Source organism: Talpa occidentalis, unplaced genomic scaffold, assembly GCF_014898055.3.
Source record: "Talpa occidentalis isolate TD23 unplaced genomic scaffold, MPIMG_talOcc4v2.1, whole genome shotgun sequence".
NCBI classification, from domain to species: Eukaryota; Metazoa; Chordata; class Mammalia; order Eulipotyphla; family Talpidae; genus Talpa; species Talpa occidentalis.
In genome coordinates, this window is record NW_026555331.1 from 40538018 (window position 1) to 40561957 (window position 23940).

General features: G+C 34.2%; 1 protein-coding gene and 1 pseudogene across 8 annotated transcripts in view; both read right to left on the bottom strand.

Moving 5' to 3' along the window:
• The window catches only part of CNBD1 (cyclic nucleotide binding domain containing 1), a 255795-nt gene that overhangs the window by 109141 nt on the left and 122714 nt on the right, over positions 1-23940 (bottom strand). For all 8 annotated transcript variants that reach the window (XR_008550616.1, XR_008550615.1, XR_008550614.1 and 5 more), the window contains exons 6-8: positions 22745-22938; positions 10020-10157; positions 8408-8540 (exon numbers count right to left, since the gene is read on the bottom strand). Coding sequence is in view for 5 of the 8 variants with exons in the window: in XM_054692122.1 (XP_054548097.1) it covers positions 8408-8540; positions 10020-10157; positions 22745-22938 (465 nt within the window). In the remaining 3 variants the exon portion in view is untranslated. The remainder of the gene's footprint in view (positions 1-8407; positions 8541-10019; positions 10158-22744; positions 22939-23940) is intronic.
• Positions 4982-7785, bottom strand: LOC119256565 (aldehyde dehydrogenase, mitochondrial-like; annotated as a pseudogene).

Here is a 23940-nt window from a genome sequence, read left to right on the forward strand (position 1 = left end):
CAATATTTCCCATTTCAAAAACAGTGTTAAAAATATTTATTGACATCAGTTTATTCATATAAAACTTTAAGTCTTCAAAACCCAATGTGTATTTTATAGTTACAGTAGTCTCTGTTTGACCTAGCCACATTTCAAATCCTCAATAGGTACAAATGTCTAGTGGTTTCATATTGAATAGTACACTATATTCCAAAATGCATTCTATACTTCAAGCAACATCACTGTTAACAGTCCCATTATAAAATAATACTTATAGTGCAGTACAATATAGTGTCTAAATAGGTTCTACTCTGAAATTTTAAAAAATTGCTTTAATTGAAATGAATGTTACTTATATTCAGCATTTCTATAGATTTATGACTACATATGATGTTTAGTGAAAAAAAAAAGCTTCTTCTCAAATAATTGGTTTGTTAAAAATTTGAAAAAAAAATTCTGCCATTTTTGGCAGAACTAGTTAACCATAATCTAATATATGTGGTCTTATCAAAAGTCTAATCAAACTGGAAAAAGGGAAATACCTGACTCCAGCCCATTGATCATACTGTCTGATTATGTTGGAATGGGCTGATAAAACATGTCAGTATCAAAATTCCAGAGGCATAGAGTCACAAAAAAGATTGACACCTAATCATAGAAAGATAAAATGCTGCTCCTCCTCTGCATCTTACAAAATATCTATGTGAAGAATTTCTGTTTACCCTGTATATCATGCTGTGATGTCAGGAAAAGAATGACAAAACACACTTAAAAAAACGTTAGAAAAGACAAAATCAGTCTCACATCAGGTATGGCAGGGATGTTAGAAATACCAACAGGGAATTTAAAAACAAATATGATTAATAATGGATGAAGTAGACAGAATGCAATAACAGATGGGCATGTAAATAGAGAGATGGAAATTCTATGGAAGACCAAGAACAAATGTTCAGATCAAAAACCCAATAAAAATGGCAGAAGACTAAATAAACACTTTCATGTGTCAATAGGCACATGAAAAAATGCTCACCACCTACTATCAGGGAAATCAAAATCACAATGAGATACCATTGATCATCTGTGAGAAGTCTATATCAAAAGGTACTGAAACTACAAGTCTTGGTGAGGATGTAGAGAAAAAGGAATGTTTGCACATTGTTGACAGGAATGTAGATTGGTCCAGCCCCTATAGAAAACAGTATGGAGGTTTATTAAAATATTAAAACTAGATCTACCATATGATCCAGCAATTCTGCTATGAGGTTATCTACCCAAAGAATGCAGAAACAATAATTTCAAGGGATATATGTATTCTGATGTTCATTGCAGCAGTATATACAATAGCCAAGTTATGGAAGTAACCTAAGTGCCCAAGGCAGATGAGTAGATTCAGAACATTAGATAGGCAGGCAGACAGACAGACAGACAGACAGACAGACAGAAAGATAGGCAGATAAATAGATAGATACTCAGCTCTAAATAGAAATGGATACATGACAATTTTTAACAACATGGATGGTACTGGAAGGGATTTTGCTAAGTTAAATATTCCAGAAAAAGAAAGACAAAAACTGGATGGTTTCTTTCATATATGGAATATAGAAAAACAAAACAGAATTAAGAAACAAACCAAAAACAAGCCATAAAAATATGACTATGAAACTAGGCTACAGGAAAGGCAAGAGAGGGTAGGCATGAATGGGAAGGGGTGACAATGGATCATCATAGAGGACTATGGGTACCTTGGTGGTGGGTGCCATTGGTAACATACATCTAAAGAAGTGTGATCATATATATCTGAATCATACACATAATTGTAAGTCAACGTTACCTCAATCAAAATAGTATAATAAAAAGTGAATAAACCTCAGGAAAAAGAAGGAAAATAAATTCTCAGCAATTATTCCATACTTTTTAATGATGAGATCTTGTACTTCTTTTGCTAAATTTGTTCTTATTCTGTTTCCTAGTGCTATTATAAATGGATTGATTACAAGTTAATTATCTAATTGTTTGGGGTTGTCAAAAAATTACAAATAACTTTCGTAAGTTTAAAATGAAGCAAAATTAAGTGTAAAAAAAACCCAGAACAAAAATAATTGAGAAACTATATTTCATTAAAAATAAAAATTTACTGCTCTTTGAAAGGTATATCAAGAGACTCAAGAGACAAGTCACAGATTTTAAGAAAATATTTGCAAAAGATTCCTCTGGGAAAGCATTATTATCCCAAATACAAAATAATTCTTCAAACTCAACTAAAAGAAAATAAAATACCTGATTCAAAAATGGACCAAAGATCTTAATAGACCATCAAAGTAGACATAGATCATAAATAAAAGCATGAAAAGATAATCCACTTAACTGCCATGAGGGAAATGCAAGCTAAAACAATGAAATACTACTATAGGTCTATTTCAGTGGCCAAAATTCAAAGCACTGACATCACCAAGTGCAACAGAAATTTTAATTGCTGGTGGAAAAGCAAAATAGTACCATCACTTTGGAAGTTTGACAGTTTCTTACCAAAGTACTCTTACCACATGACCTAACAATTACACTCCTACATATTTACACAACAGTGGAAAATTTAGGTCCACAAAAACCTGCATATAGATGTGTATAGCAGCTTTATTCATAATACCAAAATCTAGAAGCAATTAAGATGTTCTTCAGTAGTGAATAGTTTGATACACTATGATATGTCCAAGTAATGGAGTATCAAGTAAGTACTAGTATTAGTAAGAAAATGAGCTATCAAACCACAAAATAAAAAATGGAGGAAAATTAAGTAGATATATACTAAGTGAAATAAATCAGTCTGAAAATATTACATACTGTTTAATTCCAGCTGTGGAAAAGGCAAACCCATGAAAAGAGTAAAAATGATCAGTGATCAGGGAAGGGGCAGGGCATGAATATGTGGAGAAAAATTAAGGAATTTAAACCACTGAAAAACTATTCTGTATGATACTATAACTGGATAAATGTCATAATACATTTGTTCAAACCCATAGAATATACAACATCAAGAGTGATCCATGATATAAACTTTGAGTTTGGGTTGATGATGTATCAATGTAGGCTCCTGAATGGAAACAAATTCTCTGGTAGAGTATGTTGATAGTGGGGCATGCTCCCAAGATTGTTGACAGCAGACAGGGAAATCTCTCTACCTTTTGCTCAATTTTGCTATGAACTGCTTGAAACAATAAAAGCCTATTAATAATTATAAATGAGTTAATATTACATTAAATTATATTCCCTTAATGCAAAAGAAACCAGTAACAAAGGAATGGAGGAAGAAAACCACAGAAGAACCAATGGCACGTCTAATCAAACCTTAGTCTGGATGCTAAGAATGTGTCCTGGGGCTAAGAGTCTGATCTGCAAGAGACTGATATCAAACAATTGTGATTCAGAATATAGAACTTCAAGCTTTCATTAGGTAGTTTCAAAGTATATATTCTGAGTGGAAACTGTCTAGTTTGGATTTGATATTACTAGAAATCTTTTTACCATTATTATATTTGCATATTTTATTTTTCACTACTAAATTGATTGTTCTGTGTGTGTGTTTGTGCGTGTGTGTGACTCTCTCTAGTCTCTAGTTAGTCTTTCTACAGATAGTCTCTATGTTTGCTTTATTAATCCTACCAGGAGAAGTGGAGTATACTGCCACAAACAGGATAACAATAACATATATAAAAATAGGTCACAGATGCCAAGTGAATTTATCATTCTTCTTATACACATGATACACCTGGAAACAGGTTGATTAGTGAGATCAACCCTTGGTTGGCAACACTAACCAACACTAGCTGGTTGCCATTTTCCAGCCAGTCACTTCTTGAAAGAATGACACCTGCGGGGGGACTTTAGTTTGTATGCTACAAATTCAAACAAATTCAAACAAATTTCAAACAATATGAAACTTTATTTCATATACTGCCAAAGATTAATCCTATATTCTATCAAGTGTTTGAATAATTAATCAAATCTCTTTGAAATATCATCCAATACATGTTCCTAAGATGAGATCAAAACACATATAATTATGCTTTGGAAATCATACTACTGACAGTTTTAAACTTAGATAATGAAAGTACCATTTGAGCTACATTCTCTACATTTTCTAATAAAAATTTAAATAAATCTGTGTAATGTCAAGAAGTATTATATCTAATCCTTCTCCTTGATATATCAAGTTTGTCACTAGCATAAAAGAAATTAGATTTGGTTGACAGGACTTATTCTTCAAGTAGGTATGTTTATTTATAAGAATCATAGTATTTCAGACCTGAAAAGAGCTTTGAAGATCATCTAGTGAAATCATCACTCTTCTCTAAGGAGGACAAATGACTTTTTAAAACTGTGTAAGTGTAAGTACTGTATATTTATATGTTTTGGAATCATTGAAAAACAATCTGACTTATTCAGTATAATCACAGACTATCCAATGCAATAGTCACCACCATCATTATTCAAGACATTTACCAATAAAGAATTAGAAATCAGCATAGTCTAGGAAACTGTGTATTAAATTAGTAACATCCTAACTTCTTGATGCTAAATTTATTTATTTTTTTGAAGAGCAGCATCATTTATAATGAGTTTTAGTCCAGAATACAGTGCAAGGCTATAGTTATTGCCCGGAGGTTAGTACAGCTGTAAACAATAGCTTTTTTTTCCCTCTTAAAGGAAAGTTATAATAAATGTGTCAAGTAGACAAGATGAGACATTTAAATCTACCTTTGAAACTGCCCCTTCCCCCACCACCCAAAGCTAATATCATTGTTTCTGTTCAAAGACTTTCCATATACTGTTTTCTCCATATCTGTCCCACTTATCAATTCAAATGCGGGGCTTTCTTGATCCAAGAGAATCTGAGGGAGAATTTCTCTTATGAGACTTTCAGCATGCAAGCATCATTTTTCTTGGTTTTGCTGCTGATCTCTTTGTCCTTTTTGCCATTAGATGAGTAGGAAAGCTCTATGGATCTTTATGAGTTCTTCTGAGTGACTTTGATGGTGATGGTTTTCACTTCTGTGTACACCTGCAGGCCTCCATATTCTCCCAGCCCGCCATTCCCAGACATCTTGTAGCATCAGATGGCAAACAGGGCCCCCAAGCACTTCATAGCAGTTGACTCACAAGGTGCCAGCCTGGAGGGCCAGGGACAGATCGCTGGCCTTGGCCAAGTCCTTCTTGAAGACAGATGCAACCAGCCAGAACTTGGAATCGTTGACTTTCCTAACAACTTCCTCAATGGTCTTAAACTTCAAAACAAAGATCTCCTTTGTGATGGTCATGCCATCCCGTGCATCTCCAAACACAGTTGGCTGGATGAAGTAGCCATGACAGCAGCTTGCAGCCTCCTCCACCCTAGGTTTGATATAGCCAGACCTTTCAAATTGAGTTTTGTCTACCTGCGGCCCCTGCTCAGTCCAGCTGTCAAAGGGGTTCTGAACCACCCGAGACATGACTGGAGGATGCTCAACTCCACAAACTTTTTGTAATACATATGTCTACTCAGGAACCTGCACAGCAGCACTGGCCTTGGTGGAAGAACAGGGAAAAGTGGGATTGCACCATGGCCCAGTCTAAGTCAGCAATTGAATGATGATGTCAGGGCCTGTTTACCCCAGCTCCAGGGTCACTCTCTTGAGGTTACTGCTCCCAGTAGCTACTTGAATTAGGTGGCCAGTCTCATGAGCTGTGAAGTCCCTTTATTCACATCCCTGTAGGAGGCGATGACAGCCCCAGCCTTGGGGCCAAATTCAGGTATAGTATTGACCAGGTTGGGGGGAAGCCAGCCTCCATAGCCAAGTTGGCCACATAAAGGGAGGTGAGTGGAGCCTGCCCAGCCACCTATACTGCAACCAAGTACCAGTTCCCCAAGGACCCAGTTTCCATGGCCGCTTCAGGAGCAGGAAGTTCCATGGAATGATCTGCCCACACACCTCTACAGGCTCCTGGAGCTGTAACTGAAGACGTCCCCGTCAGTGGGTATTTTTCCCATGGTATTATTAGCCCAGCCAGCATAATACCAGAGATATTTGAGGACCGTGGTCCAAATATTCCCATGTAGGAGATGATTAGGGCTTGCAGATTTCCAGTCTCTAGGCCTGCCAGGTCCTGCTCAATCAGATCGGTCAGTTGTTTCAGCAGTCAGCTCTCTGACATACCCATGCGGTGCCGGGGTAAGCCCAGCAGAAAGGCAACTCCAGCAGCCTTCACTGCCCTGTCCCCTTCAGCGATCTGACAGATGACTTCCCCAGTGGATAGTCTGACTATAGGGAACATTTCTTGATGAAAGTGTTATGCCATTCATTATCCATGAAGATCTGGTTGTAGAAAACCTAGGACTGCTGGTTGTGGGCTGGCACAGCCTGGGTAGTAGTGGCCAACAGGAGGTGGTGTCCCTAATGGGATGTGAGGGCAATGAAGTCAAGGGCATCAGTGAGCAACACACTGTGGCAAGAGTAGAAATTACTCCTTTTCCTCAAATTCCACTTTCTTTTGGCTCACACACTTGAAAATATCTTTATGATTTATTTCCTATGTTTTAATCATCTCAAAAATATCAGTGTCCTGATAGATTGACAAGGCTGAGATCCCCTTTTACACAAAATAGCCCCCTGGACATGAGTCATAGACCAAGATTTGATATTTTTAATACAAAAAGTAAACCCAGGATAAATCCAAAGCATGCACATTTTTTAAAAAGTTTCTATACAATGAAAATGCTGAATTTAAAAATCTCAATTTCCAAATTTTTACAAGTCAGTTTATTACTTACCTCCTATGTACACAGTTGGCCAAAAATTGACATTTGTACCTCATGAGGGGAAAAGTTCAGGAACAACTACGCAGCATGGCTAATATTCATTTTTTATAAGCAAGAGAAAAATATGTATTTGGCTAAATGTGCTAAGCACTGTATTTCAAAAAATGATAAATAAAACAAACACTAGAAATATATTTGAAACAAATTCAGGAAAGGGTTTATAATAATATCATCAATTTAATAAGCTTATTAAGTGACCTCAATTTTTCAGTATAAATTTATCTCTAATGACATTTATTTTTTTCCAATAAAAGAACCTCTCTAAGGTGCTAAGCCAAGCCTCATTTTCCTATTACATGACTCACTCAAAGGATATCTTAGCCACAGTATAACTTCTCTAACATTTATTTTTACTATTGGAACAGTTGCATTATGGAATTTACAACTCACACTCATTCATTTTAGAACTTTAGTTTCAAACTTAATTCAGACATGGTCTCCTCCCCGCCTCGTATCCTTCACTACAAGCATAGTTCTGTAAATTTGAGGTGGAAGTATTTCTTTCAAACTGTATCCTCTTTCATTATCATCTAGTACTAGATCTTTTACCAGTTGACTGGGAGAGTGATGAAGGTCTCTATTCTTTGTGGTTTTGAGACAATAGTGATTCCTCATGAAGAAGATCTAAAACTCTGCTCCAAATGCCTCAGCTCCCCTGGCATTGATATAATTGGCTGTTAAACCAAATATCATAGACTGGGTGCATAAACAGCAAGCATTAATTTCTTATAGCTTTGGATGGTGGAAAGTCCAACATCAAGGTGGCAGCAGATACAATGTCTGATGAGAGCCCTCTTCTTGCTTGCAGACATCTGCCTTCCTACTGCATTCTCATCTCACAAAGAGATAGATATCATCTCTCATATTTCTATTTATAAGGGCATTAAATCTATTCATGAAGGCTCAACCCTCCTGAGTTCAGTACCTCCCAACACATCCACTTCTAAATAATACATGTTTGGGATTGGGCTTCAACATATGAACTCTATGGAACACCAACATTCAGTCCATAACAGTTAACATATCTTATTTAGTGGGCTCTCACACATGGAATATATTATACAAGGTGATGTATGCATCTACACTCTTTGCATTAATATAACCTAAGAAATCCAGGCATCATTGCTCAACTGTGGAAATGCAAGCAGCTTTATTACTGCTACCTCTTATCTCAACCTCAATGATTCTCCATAAATATATTTTCCACTGATAATGTGTACAACAGGTGCAGATATGCAAACTTAATGCTTATGTAGATGTTTAACCAGGAGAACTAGAAAAAAAACAACTATATTCTCTCACTGTACTTTTTAGTTTGGTCTTTTCATTGACTGAGGGTGGGGCAAGAAGGGTTGAACAGTGGGGAGATATAAAGGAATGTGGAAATAAGGCCAGTTTTGAGCTCACTTTTCAAGCCAATACAGAATGACTTTGAATAAAAAAGGCAACACTCTAAATTAAAGGTCCAATTATAGGCAACATTAAATAAATTAGTAAAACTCACCTAAAATTATTAAAAACTATGAAAAATTTCAATAATGGTTTGTAAATAAAATAATCCCAATGCATTAAACTCACCATGACCCGGAGGAAATTTTTTCCATTTAATGAGTGCAATTAGCTCATATATGGATAAAGTGGGCCACTCCTCATAATATGGACAGCTACGAATTAATTTCACTTTTTCTTTATTCTCAAGTTTTTTCTTTTCCTGAAAAAGTCATCAAATTTTTCATATTAGGCAATTTAAAAAGAAGGGAGAATGATAAATAGATAAATGGCAAAAAAGAAAACAAAAAGGTTATATTAATACAAATTGGCATAAAATACACTTGAATTTATAGGGACATCATCCTATTACCATGCAATTATTATGAAATTTTAATCTGCAGATCTACTATAAATATATTTCCCACTTCTCATAATAATTTTAAGCTTTTAGCATTTTTGAAAATCCCTGTCATAATCAAGGTTAAATTCAGAAGTTCTATTTGATGATATCAAATAAGTGACACTAATACTTTGAAAAGATGACAAAGTATGCAAAATAATTTTAAGTCAATCTTGCTAAGGCCAGGAATTTGGATTAAGCTGAATTCTGAAAAAAAAACCATTTGCACCAGTGACACTGAGATCCCTGCATCAAAAGAAACCCCGACTACTAGAAACCTAAATCAAGATGTTTCCTTATCTCCCTCCAACATAAACTCCACCACCTAACCCTAAACAAGGGCACCAACCATGCCAGTGTCCTGTAGCACCTGTACCAGGGCTAGGCCCTATCAAGGGGAGCCGGTACTACAGGGACATGAGAAACTACCAGTCCTGTCATTTGTACAAACTTCTCTGACACTCAAGGGAAGAGAAATAGGATAGAGAGGAAAACTTGGATTTGATTAAAGCAAAAGAAATCAGGCCTCCCCTGGTTGTGCAGCAATTGAGCGCTGGGCTGCGAAGCTGCCTGCAGCCTCTGCAGCGCCGGTTTGATCCCCGGCTGCCGGTGAGGGTCCCACATGGCACGCAGACCTCTCATGCCACGCCCGCTGCTCCCCTCAGCAGTGTATTTCATCAGTCTGTATGTTCTGTTCCCCAGTCTGGCTCTGGTGAATTCTCTCACCCTCCCACGCTTCTGACTGTACCCAGTGCTTGTATAAATAAATAAATCAATCTTTAAAAAAAAAAGCAAAAGAAATCGTTAAACTTGAAAGCAATGAATTATCTTAACGCAGCAGAAATGAGAGCTCAGAATTAAATTGTGATCAACTCCTATTCATGCAGCTCTGGGTTGTGATTTCTGTTATAACTATGAAATATCATGCTAATCACTTCCAAGTATTTTTTTTCCTTTAGGAAGACTATAGAACTCCATCTGTCTCATAATTCTGGTATCTCTAACACATAACATGCTGTTGACATCCAAAACATATATTTGTTGAACAAAAGAATTTTCAATTTATAGGAAAAAACAAAAGCACTCAAAACTTTACATGAAATATATCCATAGAGACCTTTCTTTCTATTTCAACATCTATTACCATCAAAGGCTTATGTGATGTTGACCACATTAATCACATTTTTTTGGTATCCAGGTTAAGTAAATTAAAAACCAAAGGAGATATTCTGTCTAGGGAGGCAAAACATTGAATTTATACTCATATTCTATTACTATATAGACTAGATATGGTTATACCAATTTTAACTTTGCCAATTCCTTTGCAGAAATTCTAAGAATTTCACAATCTTCTTCTGCAACCACTGAGTATTTCCTTGCTTCTGATTCTGTCTGAGGTGTATCTTCAAGGGTTCCAAAAGTACTCCACCGTGTAAGCTGTAAAAATAGCAAAAGCAACTTAAACTTCTTTAACATTCATCAACATAAAATACTAGTGATGGTGATAGCAGTTCTGGAGAGAATGCAAAAGGGATAACTCTAGCTCACGCTCCAAGTGTTCAAAAAAAGGGGATCTAGACAATCTGCCATTGAGGCCATACTTCTGCCCAAGGCTGCTCCTAGCACTACACTGTAAATGTAGAACAAAATATCAGAATGGACAACCTAACTTAAATATATTCATGTTTTTGCTGTTCCATCAAAAAATACATTATTATATGCTTATGTGGAAATACATAAATCTGTACATCAGGTATTGCAATCAATATGGATTCCACTATGATATTCTTCAAATACACCTTCCCTACTACTTAAAAATACTTTCTTCAAAGAAATGTGATTCAGAAGTGTACTATTTTAAAAAGGTAAATACAAAGAAGTTCTTAATTTGAGTTGTCTTCTTAACGGCCTATGGGTCAGTTAGGTGGAGAACAGTAATCTACCCCAAATTTCTGATTGCCTGTGGTAGTCCTAAAAATAATAAAGGTCGTAATTTTAAAAATACTGTAATGGAACATATATACAGCCATCTGCCACTGAGTAGTAAAACAGCATTTGAAAAGAATAAATGCTACCTGATATAGAAAGATAAAGTTGATCCAATCTCTAATGTCAAATTACAAAAGCACCAGCCATGTAGCATTACAAAAGTACAAGCCATGTTTATCACTCAAAATATTAGGATAACAGTAGCACAATAGCTTGAAAACTGAAATTATAGTAATGATCTTGAGGATCTTGTTTTTATAGAGATCTTTGCTGATCTGCAGAATAACCAAAATTTCTTGCATAATGTCTAACCCCTGAGAATTTTTGCGCCCAGAATCATACTCATTTACTCAATAGCATTTCTTCACTTTTGTCTTATTTGTAACAGAAGTCTTACTTTGTTCAGGCATCAGATTGCAGAGTGTCAGAGACCAGGACTAAGTCATTGAGACTGAATCTTGATTGCTCTAAGATAATAGTGATGAGATAATAGTGATGATCATATTTGTCTCTGTTAACTTTGAATTGAAAGGTGACCTGTCTTAGTTCAATTGGGCTGTTATAATATCACACATTAAGCGGCTTATAAACAGCAGAAACACATTGCCCATATTTCTGGAAGATGGAAATCAAAGATCAGTATTGCCAAAATGGTCAGGTGAAAGTGGTATTCAGAGCTGTGTACTTCTCACTGTATCTTCACATAGTGAAAGGGGGCAATGTATTTCTCTGGAGTCTCGAATATAATGGCACAAATATCATTCAGTGGACTCAGCCATCATAACCTAATTCTAAAGGTCCCACTTTCTAGTACCATCACTTTAAATTTCAGGATTTCAAAAGATGCATTTTGAGGGGGTACAAACATTTCGATCATAGCATTGATACATGACCTATTCTACCAACAGACAGAAATGGAAGCCTTTGCTTTCTGTATATTTTGTGAATTTTTTTTCCTCAGTGGGAAAAAAGATAGCTAAGGAAGAACTTCCCTACCATGTGCTGGTAAAAATGACATTTGTGAGGCAAGCTTTAGAAATAAATTTAGCATTCTATGGATGACAGGATAGAAAGATGGGGAAGCTCCTGAGTATGGGTGACATTGTTTTAGCCCCAAATTTACTAGACCTATACCCATCTGTCTCCAGACTTCCTTTATATAACATATTATACTTATTGGTTAAGCTATTATTGGTAGGGGTTTAGATTACACACATTCAAAACTCTCTTAAGTGATACAAAGGTTAAGATGAGATTCTCTAACCAAATTTCATGAAATAGAAGGGAAAAATTCTATACTCAAAAGTGACAGACCATATTCCAAGTTGATACTAATGTCAAAAATTTTGACACTTATTGACATCATCTAGATTGCTAATAACTAAACTCAAAAGACCCCCTTCCCATATGACCGAGGGCAGGAAAAGAACATAGAGGTTACAACTTGAAAATGGAAACGTGTAATAAGTAAGATTATTACAGAAATAATGGGAAGGTTACAGAACGGGATTGCCAGTGCATGGGTCCTCATCTTTTCACCATTTTGTGTCTCCTAGAAGCTTTCAAAAATCAAAATAGTAAGGAGTACCAAGATTCAGCTGGGGAGAGAGGGAGAGAGAAAGTAAAGAACTGTAATCTTAAAACAGCATTTCGGGAAAAAATTTTGGAGATGAAATGGATATTAAAGTACAGCAACCCTATAGATATATCAGTAGAAGTATCTGCAGGACTTTCAAAAAATGAAACTGTTTTACCTGCATAATTACACTGTTTATAAAATAGTGTAGGTTGTAAAAGTGCTCCTTACAAACAGATTTCATTACTAATCCAAAATATGCGGCTTGGAGGAGGGGATAATGGCAGCTGGAATACCTTTCTTTACTTACTTAACTCTTTGATGAGAAAACAATTAGAAAAGAAGCATAATTTTGAACACTTAAGATAAAACAGAAATATTTGTATGGTGGTGTTGAGCTGTCAAGAGGCATTTATTTATTGCCAAAAATTTTGCTGGGAGTAAGTTACCTACACCTGGAAGGAGGAAAGTTGCTTTTCTATGACCTTCTCAAGAAGTTTGGGATGATTATCTGCTACTGTACAGCTGCTAAGATTGATGAATTATATCAATGACCTCAGCACACAGAAGTAAATTATTCCTTGAAATAGAGTAAATAAAATAATCCAGGAAAACATTAATTGAAAGCTAGACTTTGAGTGATTATGTTCTGCCAATGTAGGTTCATCAGTTGTAACAAATGCTCCACTCACAGGAGATGTTGACATGTTGACATGGGAGTAGCCTAAGAGTGAGTGAGGGAAGAGGGTAACTTCCTTTCAATTTTGCTGTGAACCTAAAGTGCTCTTAACAGAAAACCTTAAAATATAACAAAATTTCTTACACAGATACAATGACAGAGGCAAAAATGTATTCAGACTCAAAAATGAAACTTTCAAAAATTTGATTTGAAATTAGCAATTTGTTTGATTTTTCAAATTAAACAAATTAGAAGAGGAATTGAAAAACAAGGGCAATTCTGAAAATTTAATTTGCAGTCTTGAAATTAAAGTAACTATATAACCAGGAGCAAAATTGTTGAGAAATTAAAATAATGAACAAGAAATATTTTATTTTGTATTTAATATTGAACTATCATTACTTTAAATCCTTATTCATTTTTTTCACAATAATTTCTTAGCAAAATGTGCCTCACTAATTGTGACTACGCAGGTATGTCCTTTTCTTTCTCCTTTTCCTAATAAATCTGTCTTTGTAAAATATAATTTAAAAAAAAAAAAAGAATTTTTCCCCTCAGGTGTGGTCACCATAGTTCTCCCACCACTAAATCACCCTTAATCCTCCACCATGGTCCATTGTGCTCAGCACCCCCATCTCCCTTTTTAAGTAGAAAAAATATTTGGAAGATATTGGATGTAATGAAGGAAGGAAAAGGACAAGTAACAAAAATGAAAATGTTATTATTAGGACAGGTTATAGGATGTGGTGCTTGAATGCACAGACTTTAAAACCAGGCTATCTAGCTTTGAGCCCAAAATCTACCATCTTTGAACTGTATATTTTTTTTTTTTTTTTTTTTAGGCATGTTTTATTTATTTATTTATTTGTTTTGTTTGTTTTGTTCATGCACTGGGTACAGTCAGAAGCACGGAGGGCGAGAGAATTCACCAGAGCCAGAGTGGGGAGCAGAGCAGGCAGAAGGACCGAAGTACACTGCTGAGGGGAGCAGCGGGCGGCAGGAGAGGTCTGCGCGCCATGTGGGACCCTCCTCCGGTGGCGGGGAGCAGCCGGGATCGAACCGCGCCGCAGAGGCCGCGGGCAGCTTCGCACCCAGCGCTCAACCGCTGCGCCACCGGGGAGGCCCTGAACTGTATATTTTTAGGTAAACTTCTTGTTCTTTCATTATCTTAGGTTCTCTTATTATAAAATAGCATATAAACAATAATTTCTACTTCACAGCTGCTGTCTCTTATTAATGTGATCAAACATTTAATTTATTATCTCTATCAAGAGTTTTAAACACCTGGCATATTGTAAACACCCTTATCATCATAAATCATATTAAATATGAAAAATCAACATTATCAAAATAAATGTAAATAATGTCTTCCAAAATATTTAGGAGAAAAGAAAAATTTTTAACTGTTCAATTAAACACTATATTATTTAAGGCAAAAGCTCTTAAAACTATGAGTATAATTGCCTTAATTCACAATATCACTTGAATAATTTTAATAGAAATGTTTCACATATTGATCAAACAGAAATGAATAGTAACACTGAGAGATATGACGATGCAACCAACATTTAATAAACTTTCAAAAAATAATTTCCAATTCAAGAAGTCAAAACTAATCACAATTATTTAAAAATCTAGTGGTGGTATTGAGATTCCCAATTGAAAAACTACAAAATTACTTTGCAAACCACGTGAAAAATATATTTGAGATCTTCAAAAGTTGTGAATGTGAAAATAATCAATGAAGATATGGACTAAAATGTTTTTAAACATATTTTTATAGGGCATCCCTGGGGGAGCAGCGGATTGAGCGCTACGCTGGGAAGTTATCCGCAGCCTCTGCAGTGCGGGTTAGATCCCAGCCTGCAAGAATCCCACATGGCGCAGCAGAGCTCTCCTGACTCGCATGCTGCTCCCTTCAGCAGTGTATTTCAGTCAATCTGCCTGTTCTGTTCCCTGCTCTGCCTCTGGTAAATCCTCTCACACCTCCTGTGCCTCTGGCCTGTACCCCAGCTCTTGTATAAAAATAAATAAATCTTTAAAAAATAACATATTTTATAACATCATGGTGACAAGAAAAACTCATAGACATTTAAGGCAGAAAACAATACTTTGGAGTACATAATATTGGTAGGTTGATATATCTGTAGTGATTGGGAAAAAAAACAAAGTAAAAGCATGAACACCACAATATATTGGAAGATCCTATTTGCAACACATGTAGTGGGAAAAAATCATTACTATACTCAAAGATCTCATAAATTAATAAGCAAAAATAAAAAACAGAAAAAGCAAAGAGTAAAATGAGCACAATATGAAACAGGCATTTCATATAAGGTATGCACACATCTATAAATCAGAAAGTACATTTATGTTTCTACATTTATATAAGTGTTGTAACAGTAGTAGCTATTTTAAATATTAAAGATGAAATTGCTTATTATTAAAGTTCTTTATATACATTATTCACAAAGGTGGGGAAAAACAATAGCATATTTGAATATGCTTTGTTGTCTTCAAGATAAAGTAGTCAAATGAGAAACAGTCTTTAAAAAAAATCTGGGGTAATATAAAAATGATTGAAAACTTTAATTCTACTAAGTGTGTACTTTTGAAAGGAGACATATCTGATATAATGCCTAATGTGAAGCTCTTTTATGACAATACACAAAAATTGATAAGCACACTTAATATGTACCAATAAACCTCTCCTTCATTGCTTTTATAAAAGAAAAGCAGCAAAATGTCCTATAGGTAGTATAATTTTACTCTTGCTCTAATTTATTTTCAAATAGTAGTAAATTTACTATGACTTAATGTTAATTTTTAGTTATACCATTTTAACTCTTTAAAAATGAAAGACCACTGCTTGTGAAGAGATCTTAGGGATACCTTCACATGTTAAATAAATCATAAGTTATCTATTAGCATATTAATTTTTTGTACTGAAGAAATAACTGTTTGGTTCTAATGACATCATCAAGTAAAAATTCCCGAGTGACTTTCTAGTTTTTAATTTTTAAATAGTCTATTGTGTTTTAAAAATAAAATAATTTCATATATCTGGAATATATCAATTTACATCAAATAAGTGCAGTTAATATAAAATCAGGAACTGTATGTGAGATTAAATTCTCCATCATTTGCAATAAAATTTATTCAAAAACTCATTCCCATTTCATCATTGATATTTTGAAGGTCCTGCCTAATTAAATTAAACTTAATTTTATTCTTATTGAATACCTTAAAAGTTTCTTGAAATACCATATTAGGCATCTGAATAAAATTAATTCCTAGGTATCAAGGAAACTGCTTTCCCATGGAGTGGAGGGGTAGGGGTAAATAGGGTATGGGGAGAGAGACATCTAAGATAGAAGTAGCAGAGAAGCATACAAGAGAGTCTATGAATAAATGAGATAAGAAATGGAGGAGCTTATTGGAAGTGTGCACTGGGAATCCGGTGTGTTGATACTTTGGTTTAGGAGAGATGAGGAAACAAGTGAGGAAAACTGAACTTAGAGAACAGCATACTTAGAGAACAAAAAGTCAGGTAGCACCCACTTAGAGGGTTCTCAAGGCAGAGAATTTAACCATAGATATCACAGAGTATTTTTACTTATCAAACATGCTTTTGTCTTTACTTTTCAGGATATCCCACTATTCTGCTTAGTCCAAAATTAATTGTAATAAATTCCCATTTGGGAATGGGATATGATTGGTTGAGTTTTATTTGGAATCTAGAGATGAAATTTCTATTCAGCTTCCTATAAAACAAAAGGGTGAATATTTCTCCAGTGGAAACAACTATTTATAAATGCCTCTGAATTCCCTCCAAATTTCCTTCAAATATCTGATAAAACCTCAAATGTATTAGACAGTCTGAGTAAGATCCTCATGGTTCAATTACCCTGTGCTAAAATTGATACAACTTGTATTGATAGCACAGATTAAAAACACTTTGTAATTGGGAGATTGAAAATTGGTATTCATTGGTTCAACGACTAATTTACTCAAAATTTTTTTTTACTCTAAATAAGTATACATACATATTGGCAACAAATTTGTTTTTCCAAATATACCCCCACGACCTCAGCCACCATCACCCAATTCTCACACTAGTCAGCAATTAATTCAAGCCAGTGAAGACTGATCTTTAGATGAGATTATATTCCCACAAAATAATGAAACTTACATAAAATTCACAATAAAATGTATGCAACAAGCAACTAGATTATGCACATGTACCTATTATCTCTGGTTACCCAATTTATATGTAATCACAAAAGGAGGTAGAACCAATAAAGCTGAAGCAATTAAGTCTTAAGTAATTTATCCAATGTAGCATAGTCAGAAAAGTGGACAAACAAGGAAAGTTTGTTTTTAAAATGATGATCACAAAAAGCTTTGCTACACTTCAGCTCTTATGACATCTGTCTGCACTGCCACATAAACAGGCAATGGCAAAACAAAAGAAAAAATTGTGCTAAGTTAATTCATTACAACTTAATGTGACCTCCTGAGTCATCAAAATGGTTTCAATCATTACATGGCAACTGTAAATTAAAGATCTAATTTCACATAAAAATGTGTTCTAAAATGACTATTCACATATGGGCAAAGAGATATTTCCTTTTGGTTACTTAGCATTTAAGTAATGCCAGCTTCTGAGATCAGAAGCTAATTTAGATGTCCAAAGCTCATTTTAGTGTACCTTTAGTCTAATCTTTAATGTCAGCATTCTTAAGCACTACAAAACGGGACCCAAAAAAGTATCATTTCTACTTGGGAGTATTTCAAAATTTGTTTATTATTGTGTTGTGCACATCTGTCACCAAAGGACCTGTAACTGATTTAAAAGTTTTTTCTAAATGTTATTTCTAGTTATTTTACATTAAAACTTCACTCAAGAAATGAACATGTTTGCTTAAAAGGACAAAGAGGGTTGGTGATTAATAGTGTGGGCTTTAAAATCTGTGTTCTCTTTGAGTCAAATTATTCTTGAGTATCTGACAGTTATATGAAATTGGACAGTTAACAAAGTCTTAGTTTCCTCAAAGATAAAAACTGCAATATTACATCAAAGGATTGTTGTGAGAATTATGTAAAATTCTCTATATAATGGTCTTAAATTAGCCTTAATTTAGTACAACATAGTGAACACTCACTAAATAACAGATGTTTTATTATAAATCATCTTTTTCATCATCATCATCATTATCATCATCATTATCAGGTTTATGACTGGAGTAATAACTGTATCTGCTTCTTAGTCTCATCTATACTATAATCAGATCAATCCATATGTTACATTTTATGATTTCCCTTTTGTAAGACAAAAAAATTAGGTCCTATATTTAACATTAACTTTAAAAACCTTATTTTTTATATACTGCACATTTTTATCAATAACATACAGATGATCTTTTAAACTGGCCTTTTTCCCACAAGCAACAACCTTACATATTGCTGTAGTCCTTTGTCCAACAGCTTTAAAAGGGGGTGGAAATGTCCTGGAATTTTAATATAAAGAGACTCTCTCTTAGCTAACAAGACTTTCCCTATTTTCTATTGTGCAGCTTCTCACTAAAACTTTTCCTAGTCTAGGCCCAAATAACTAAATGAAAGACCATGTTTCTTTTGAACTCTGAATGAGCTTATGAATTTAGACAAGCCTCACCATTTTTGAAAGATTTCAAATTAAAACCCTATCATCAATAAAATTCTAAATTAGGTCTCCATATGCTATCCATTGTCATTGCCCCCTCCACTGAACTTAACAATATAAATAATGTAAACTTATAACAATGTAATGTAAATTATAACAATATAATAATATATTATTATATATTATATAATAAATAAAATTATAATAATATAATAATATAATAAAATTATAATAATATAATAACAATATAATAAATTATAACAATATAAATGAATATAACAAAATGTTATATAAAAAAATCATTATTTAGAATCTATACTTTTAAGTGTTGTAACTTCTTTGGCTAATTATTTAGCAAGTTCATAAAAAGTTAAATACATGTCTTCTATGTGAACTAATAATTTTATTCCTAAAATTTACTCAGAGAAATAAAAACATTTGTCTCACACAAAGTAAGTATCTTGTAAAGAATGTTCACTACTTTGAAAATCACTCAGATGTCTGTAAACAAAATAATGCATAAGTTGTAGCATATTCATACTACTTTCAGCAACAAAAGGTAATATCTACTGAAACAAACAACAGTACAGATATTTAAGAGCAACACTGTGCTCTTAAGATCTAGACTCCTATTTCAATGTCACTATATCCCTCTACCTGGATATTATGCTTTCTTTCCCAAATCCTCTTCTATGTCAGTCTTCCCAATCTCACTGATCCTAGCATTCACCAATTTTTTCTATCCAAAATTTTAGAAATGAATGTTAAATCCTCTCGTTCACACATCTTTAATGTCTACACCATAAGCAAGTCCTATCAATTTTAAATCCACCTATTTTATAATCCACCTAATTTATATATTCACATCCACCTATGTCTATACATCTTATTAAAGGAACACTGTCCAGACAAAAAACATTTGCACTATTTCCAAAGCACCTCACTGATTTCTGTGTTTTTCTCCAGCACTGCATTATGCAAAGCCACTCCTCCCAACTCATCCAAAATGAGTTTTTACATATAAATCACAAGTTAGTATTTCCCCTGCTTTTTTTTTAAAGGTGGTATACTTAAAATACAATATTTTCCTTTACATCCAAGCAAAGAATAAATAGAATCTGAAAGATGATTTTTTGAAATGTTCATATTAGTAAAGCTAATCTACAGATTCAGTGCAATCCCTATCAAAATTCCAATGGCATTCTGTACAGAAACAGAAAAACAATTCTGAAATCATACAGATCCAGAAAAAACAACACATTGAAAAAGCAATTTTGAAAAACAAAGGCAGAGACATCACACTTTCTGGTTTCAAACTGTATTACAAAGTTTAGTATATAAAATACGGATGGCATATAAGCAGATATATAGACCAATGGAACAGATAGAGAGCCCAGAAGCAAATTTATACATTTCTGGTCAACTGATCTTCCATAGGAGTACCAAAAGCACAAACTATGGAAAGGGCAGTCTCTTCAATAAATGGTGCTGGGAAAAGTTGGTATTCACATGCAAAACAATGAATGGGGCCTTGCCAGTGGTGCAGCTGTTGAGCGCTGGTTTGCGAAGCTGCCGGCAGCTTCCCACAGGGCAGCACACCACACGGCATGCAGTCCTCTCCTGCTGTGCCCGCTGCACCCCTCAGAAGTGTACTTTGTCAGTCTGCCTGTTCTGCTCTCCGCTCTGACTCTGGTGAATTCTCTCACCCTCCCGCGCTTCTGACTGTACCCAGTGCTTGTGTAAATAAATAAATAAATCTTTAAAAAAATCAGAAAAAAAAAATGAATGGGCTCACTTATCTCATAATTTATTAAAAAATAACTCAAAATGGTTTAGAGGTTTACAAGTAAAGCTTGAAACTATAAAATTCTAGAAGAAAACCTAGAGAAAATGCTTGTTGATATTGATCTGGACAATAAATTTTTGGATATGACACTAGATATATAGGCAACAAAAGGAAAATAGACAATGGAGGTTGTGTGAAACTAAAAAGCTTCTATGAAGAAGGGAAAGACTCAACATAGGCAACCTATGTAATGAGAGAAAATATTTGAAAACCAAGTATCTGATAATAGGTTTATAAGCAGAATGTATACGGAACTCACACAAATCAAGCAAAGAAATAAATTTAAAATGAGAAAAGGACTTAAATAAACATGGTCAACAGGTATGTGAAAATGTGTTCAACATTCCTAATCAGCAAGCAAACAAAAATAAAAAGCACAATGAATATTGCCTTAGATCTGTTAGAAAGGTAACTACAAAAAAGACAAAAGGTGTTGGAAAGATGTAAAAGGAACAGGACTCTGTACACTGCTGATGAAACAGAAATCAGTACAGCCATTATTGAAAACAGTATGGCGTTTCCTTAAAAAATTAAAGGTAGAATTACCATACAATTCCTCTGTGTATATATCTAAAGAAAATGAATCAATATCTCAGTAAATATTTATGTTCCCATGTTCATTGCAGCATCATTCACAATAACCAAGATGTGAAAACAATTTAACTATACATACATGCACACACCCTACAATGGGATATTATTTACTCTTAACAGATGGAGATCTTACAAATTGCAACAATGTGGATGATGCTGGAGGACATCATGCTATGTGAATAAGCCAGACAGATATTGTATATCCTCACTTACATGTGTAGTTAAGAATAAACTCAAAGAAGCAGAAAGTATAAAGTGGGTTACCAGAGCCCAGGAGAAGAGGAAATTTCAATCAAAGAATACAAAGTTTAAATTATACAAGTTGGGTATGTCTAGGAGATCTAATGTAAAGTGTGGGGTCCATAATCAACAATATTATATTGTATGTTTGGAATAGCCGAGAAGGTAGATCTTAAATGTTCTCATCACACACACACACACACACACACACCATGAAATTATAGATATGATAATTAATTTGATTGTGATGATCATTTCACAATGCATACTATAGCAAAACATGAAATTAAATGTCTTAAATATATGCAGTTTTGATGTCCATTTTACCTTACTACAACTGTGGGAAAAAAAAAAATTACAACTCAGGTAGATGGAGATCAGTGTTGTCCTCACCTAATGAAGGATTCAGAAGTAACAGTGGCATTATATGCCTACTTAAATCATGAGTTTCTCCCCCCAAAACAAACAAAAGTATCCTGGGAAACTGAAGTTGACTACTACAGGGTAACTAAGATGCAATCCTAATTATTGCTGCTGTGCCAAAAGTGGCTTTCTCTTGTAAAGCATATCAAAATGGCATCAGGTACTTGTGGCATGTGCCCACTGAGTGGTGAATGCATTCTTTTACATCCCTACCAAGAAAAACCAGAAACATTACCCATTCATCTGGATTCAAAAAAAATATGCTCTTCTGTCTCATTTTTTTGTTATTTTTTCTTTCTTGGTTTTATCCATGTTTATTCCTCCTAAATCTGAGAATTTTCAAGGTGTCCCTCTCACTTTAGCTTATAGTGCTAAGTACTTTGGTTTGAATTGATTCCTTTGGCTCTTTTCTACTCTGAACATTTTGGACACCCTATATCTAAAATTGACTTTGTTTTGCCAGAATTCCAGTCAAAGAAGACCTAAGTCCCTAGAGAAATATATAGAAATGAAGAAAGATGTTGAATTTTCCGTTTTTGATCAACTGATAGTCTTGTACTAGCGCAAATATGCAGAAACTTTCCTCAAGCAGACTTTCTGATTTTAATGGGATCAATTCCTTTATTATCTTAGCATTGCTCTTAAGAAATAGGATGGGCACACACTCTTAATTTGATTTAAAAGGTCCTTTATTATCTGTTCTTTTTCTCTTCTTCACATAACCCCTAATATTACATCAAGCTATCTCACTTCATTCAGCAACCCAAAGACATTGACCTTGTCTCAGTTATCAAGTATAACTACACCCTCTCCCAGTAGGCATATGTTGTCAAAGGCATTGATTAGCAATAATTGTTAAACAAACTTCAGTTTTCATTTTTCATATCAATTGCATAATCTTTAGGTTTTTTTTAAATATTATCTTGAATATTTCAGAAACGAAGTTATTTGGACTGATGGAGATAAAATTTTACCTTGCTGTTTGTGGTAATAGTAAATGCTCATTTCTTACCACTGGCTCACATGGAGACAGGAACATCACAGCAAGTGGAGTATGTTTTAATTCTTCACCGAGAAGAATGCCATGAAAACCCTGAGGTGTGAAAGAGGTTGGTGACTTATTTTCTTCAATAAAACTTCTATGTTCCATTGTTTGAGGTCGAGCCATGCCTTTCAGTATTATATAAAATCCATCATTTCCAAACACTGAAATAAAATAAAACCAAAAAATATATGTACATAATTTTAAATCTAAATATACTAAATGTGAAAAATTAACTTATAATGATTTCAGTTTTCCAAACTTAATTATCTAGTTAAACAAGATGACTTTAAGTGAAAGAGTAGTCAATACAATTGATCAATCATCACAAAGTAATAATAGTGAATTTTTGATATACTTTAAAGAAACTCAACACATGAAAAATTAATGAATGAGTAAGAATTCTTTAAAATCACATGGGTTCCAATTCTTTCCTTTTAAAGGTAATTGAAATAAGATCTAATCAACCTAATTATTTTTTAGCACATGAATCATGCAAAGAATTCAAAGAACTTAATAAAACATCATTAAATTATAACATTATCATTAAAAGAGAAATCATATAGACTTTGTTCCCAGGTTGTTTGATACAGATATGACTGCAACACTATTACACTTGCTTTACTTGAAACAGATTCCTTAATGTAGCACTTTGGTATTAATGAATAATTTACACAAATAGCAAGGAATAAAAGACACCTCTACATATTAGGAGTATCCCTTTTTGACAGTTAATCAGTCCTCTCATGCAACTACAGATTCTAGCAAAGAACTATGGAAATAAAACATGTTTAACATATTTAAGATAAGAAAAATTGGACTAGTAGAGCCCTTAAATTTTTAAGTATTTACCTCTTCCCTCAAAAATGCCATTTTGCCTATTTTAAATACCAACAATTACATATACTATTAATTTTCACTTAGTTGTGTTCTAGACAGAAATAAGTTGCTATAAATGGAAACTTTACAAATTGATTTTCAGGGACAACTGTGTTTCTTTTTATGCCCTAAGAGATGTAAACTTCTTGCTTTTTCTGCTTTTTTCTAAACTAGTATTTATTAATGGTGCGCTCTTGGTCACCACCTGTAAACTGTAACTACAGGAAAGTAATTATCAGTCTTCTTTAAAGGAAGCAGTGTTTGCTTAGATGCAGGAGCTTAAAATA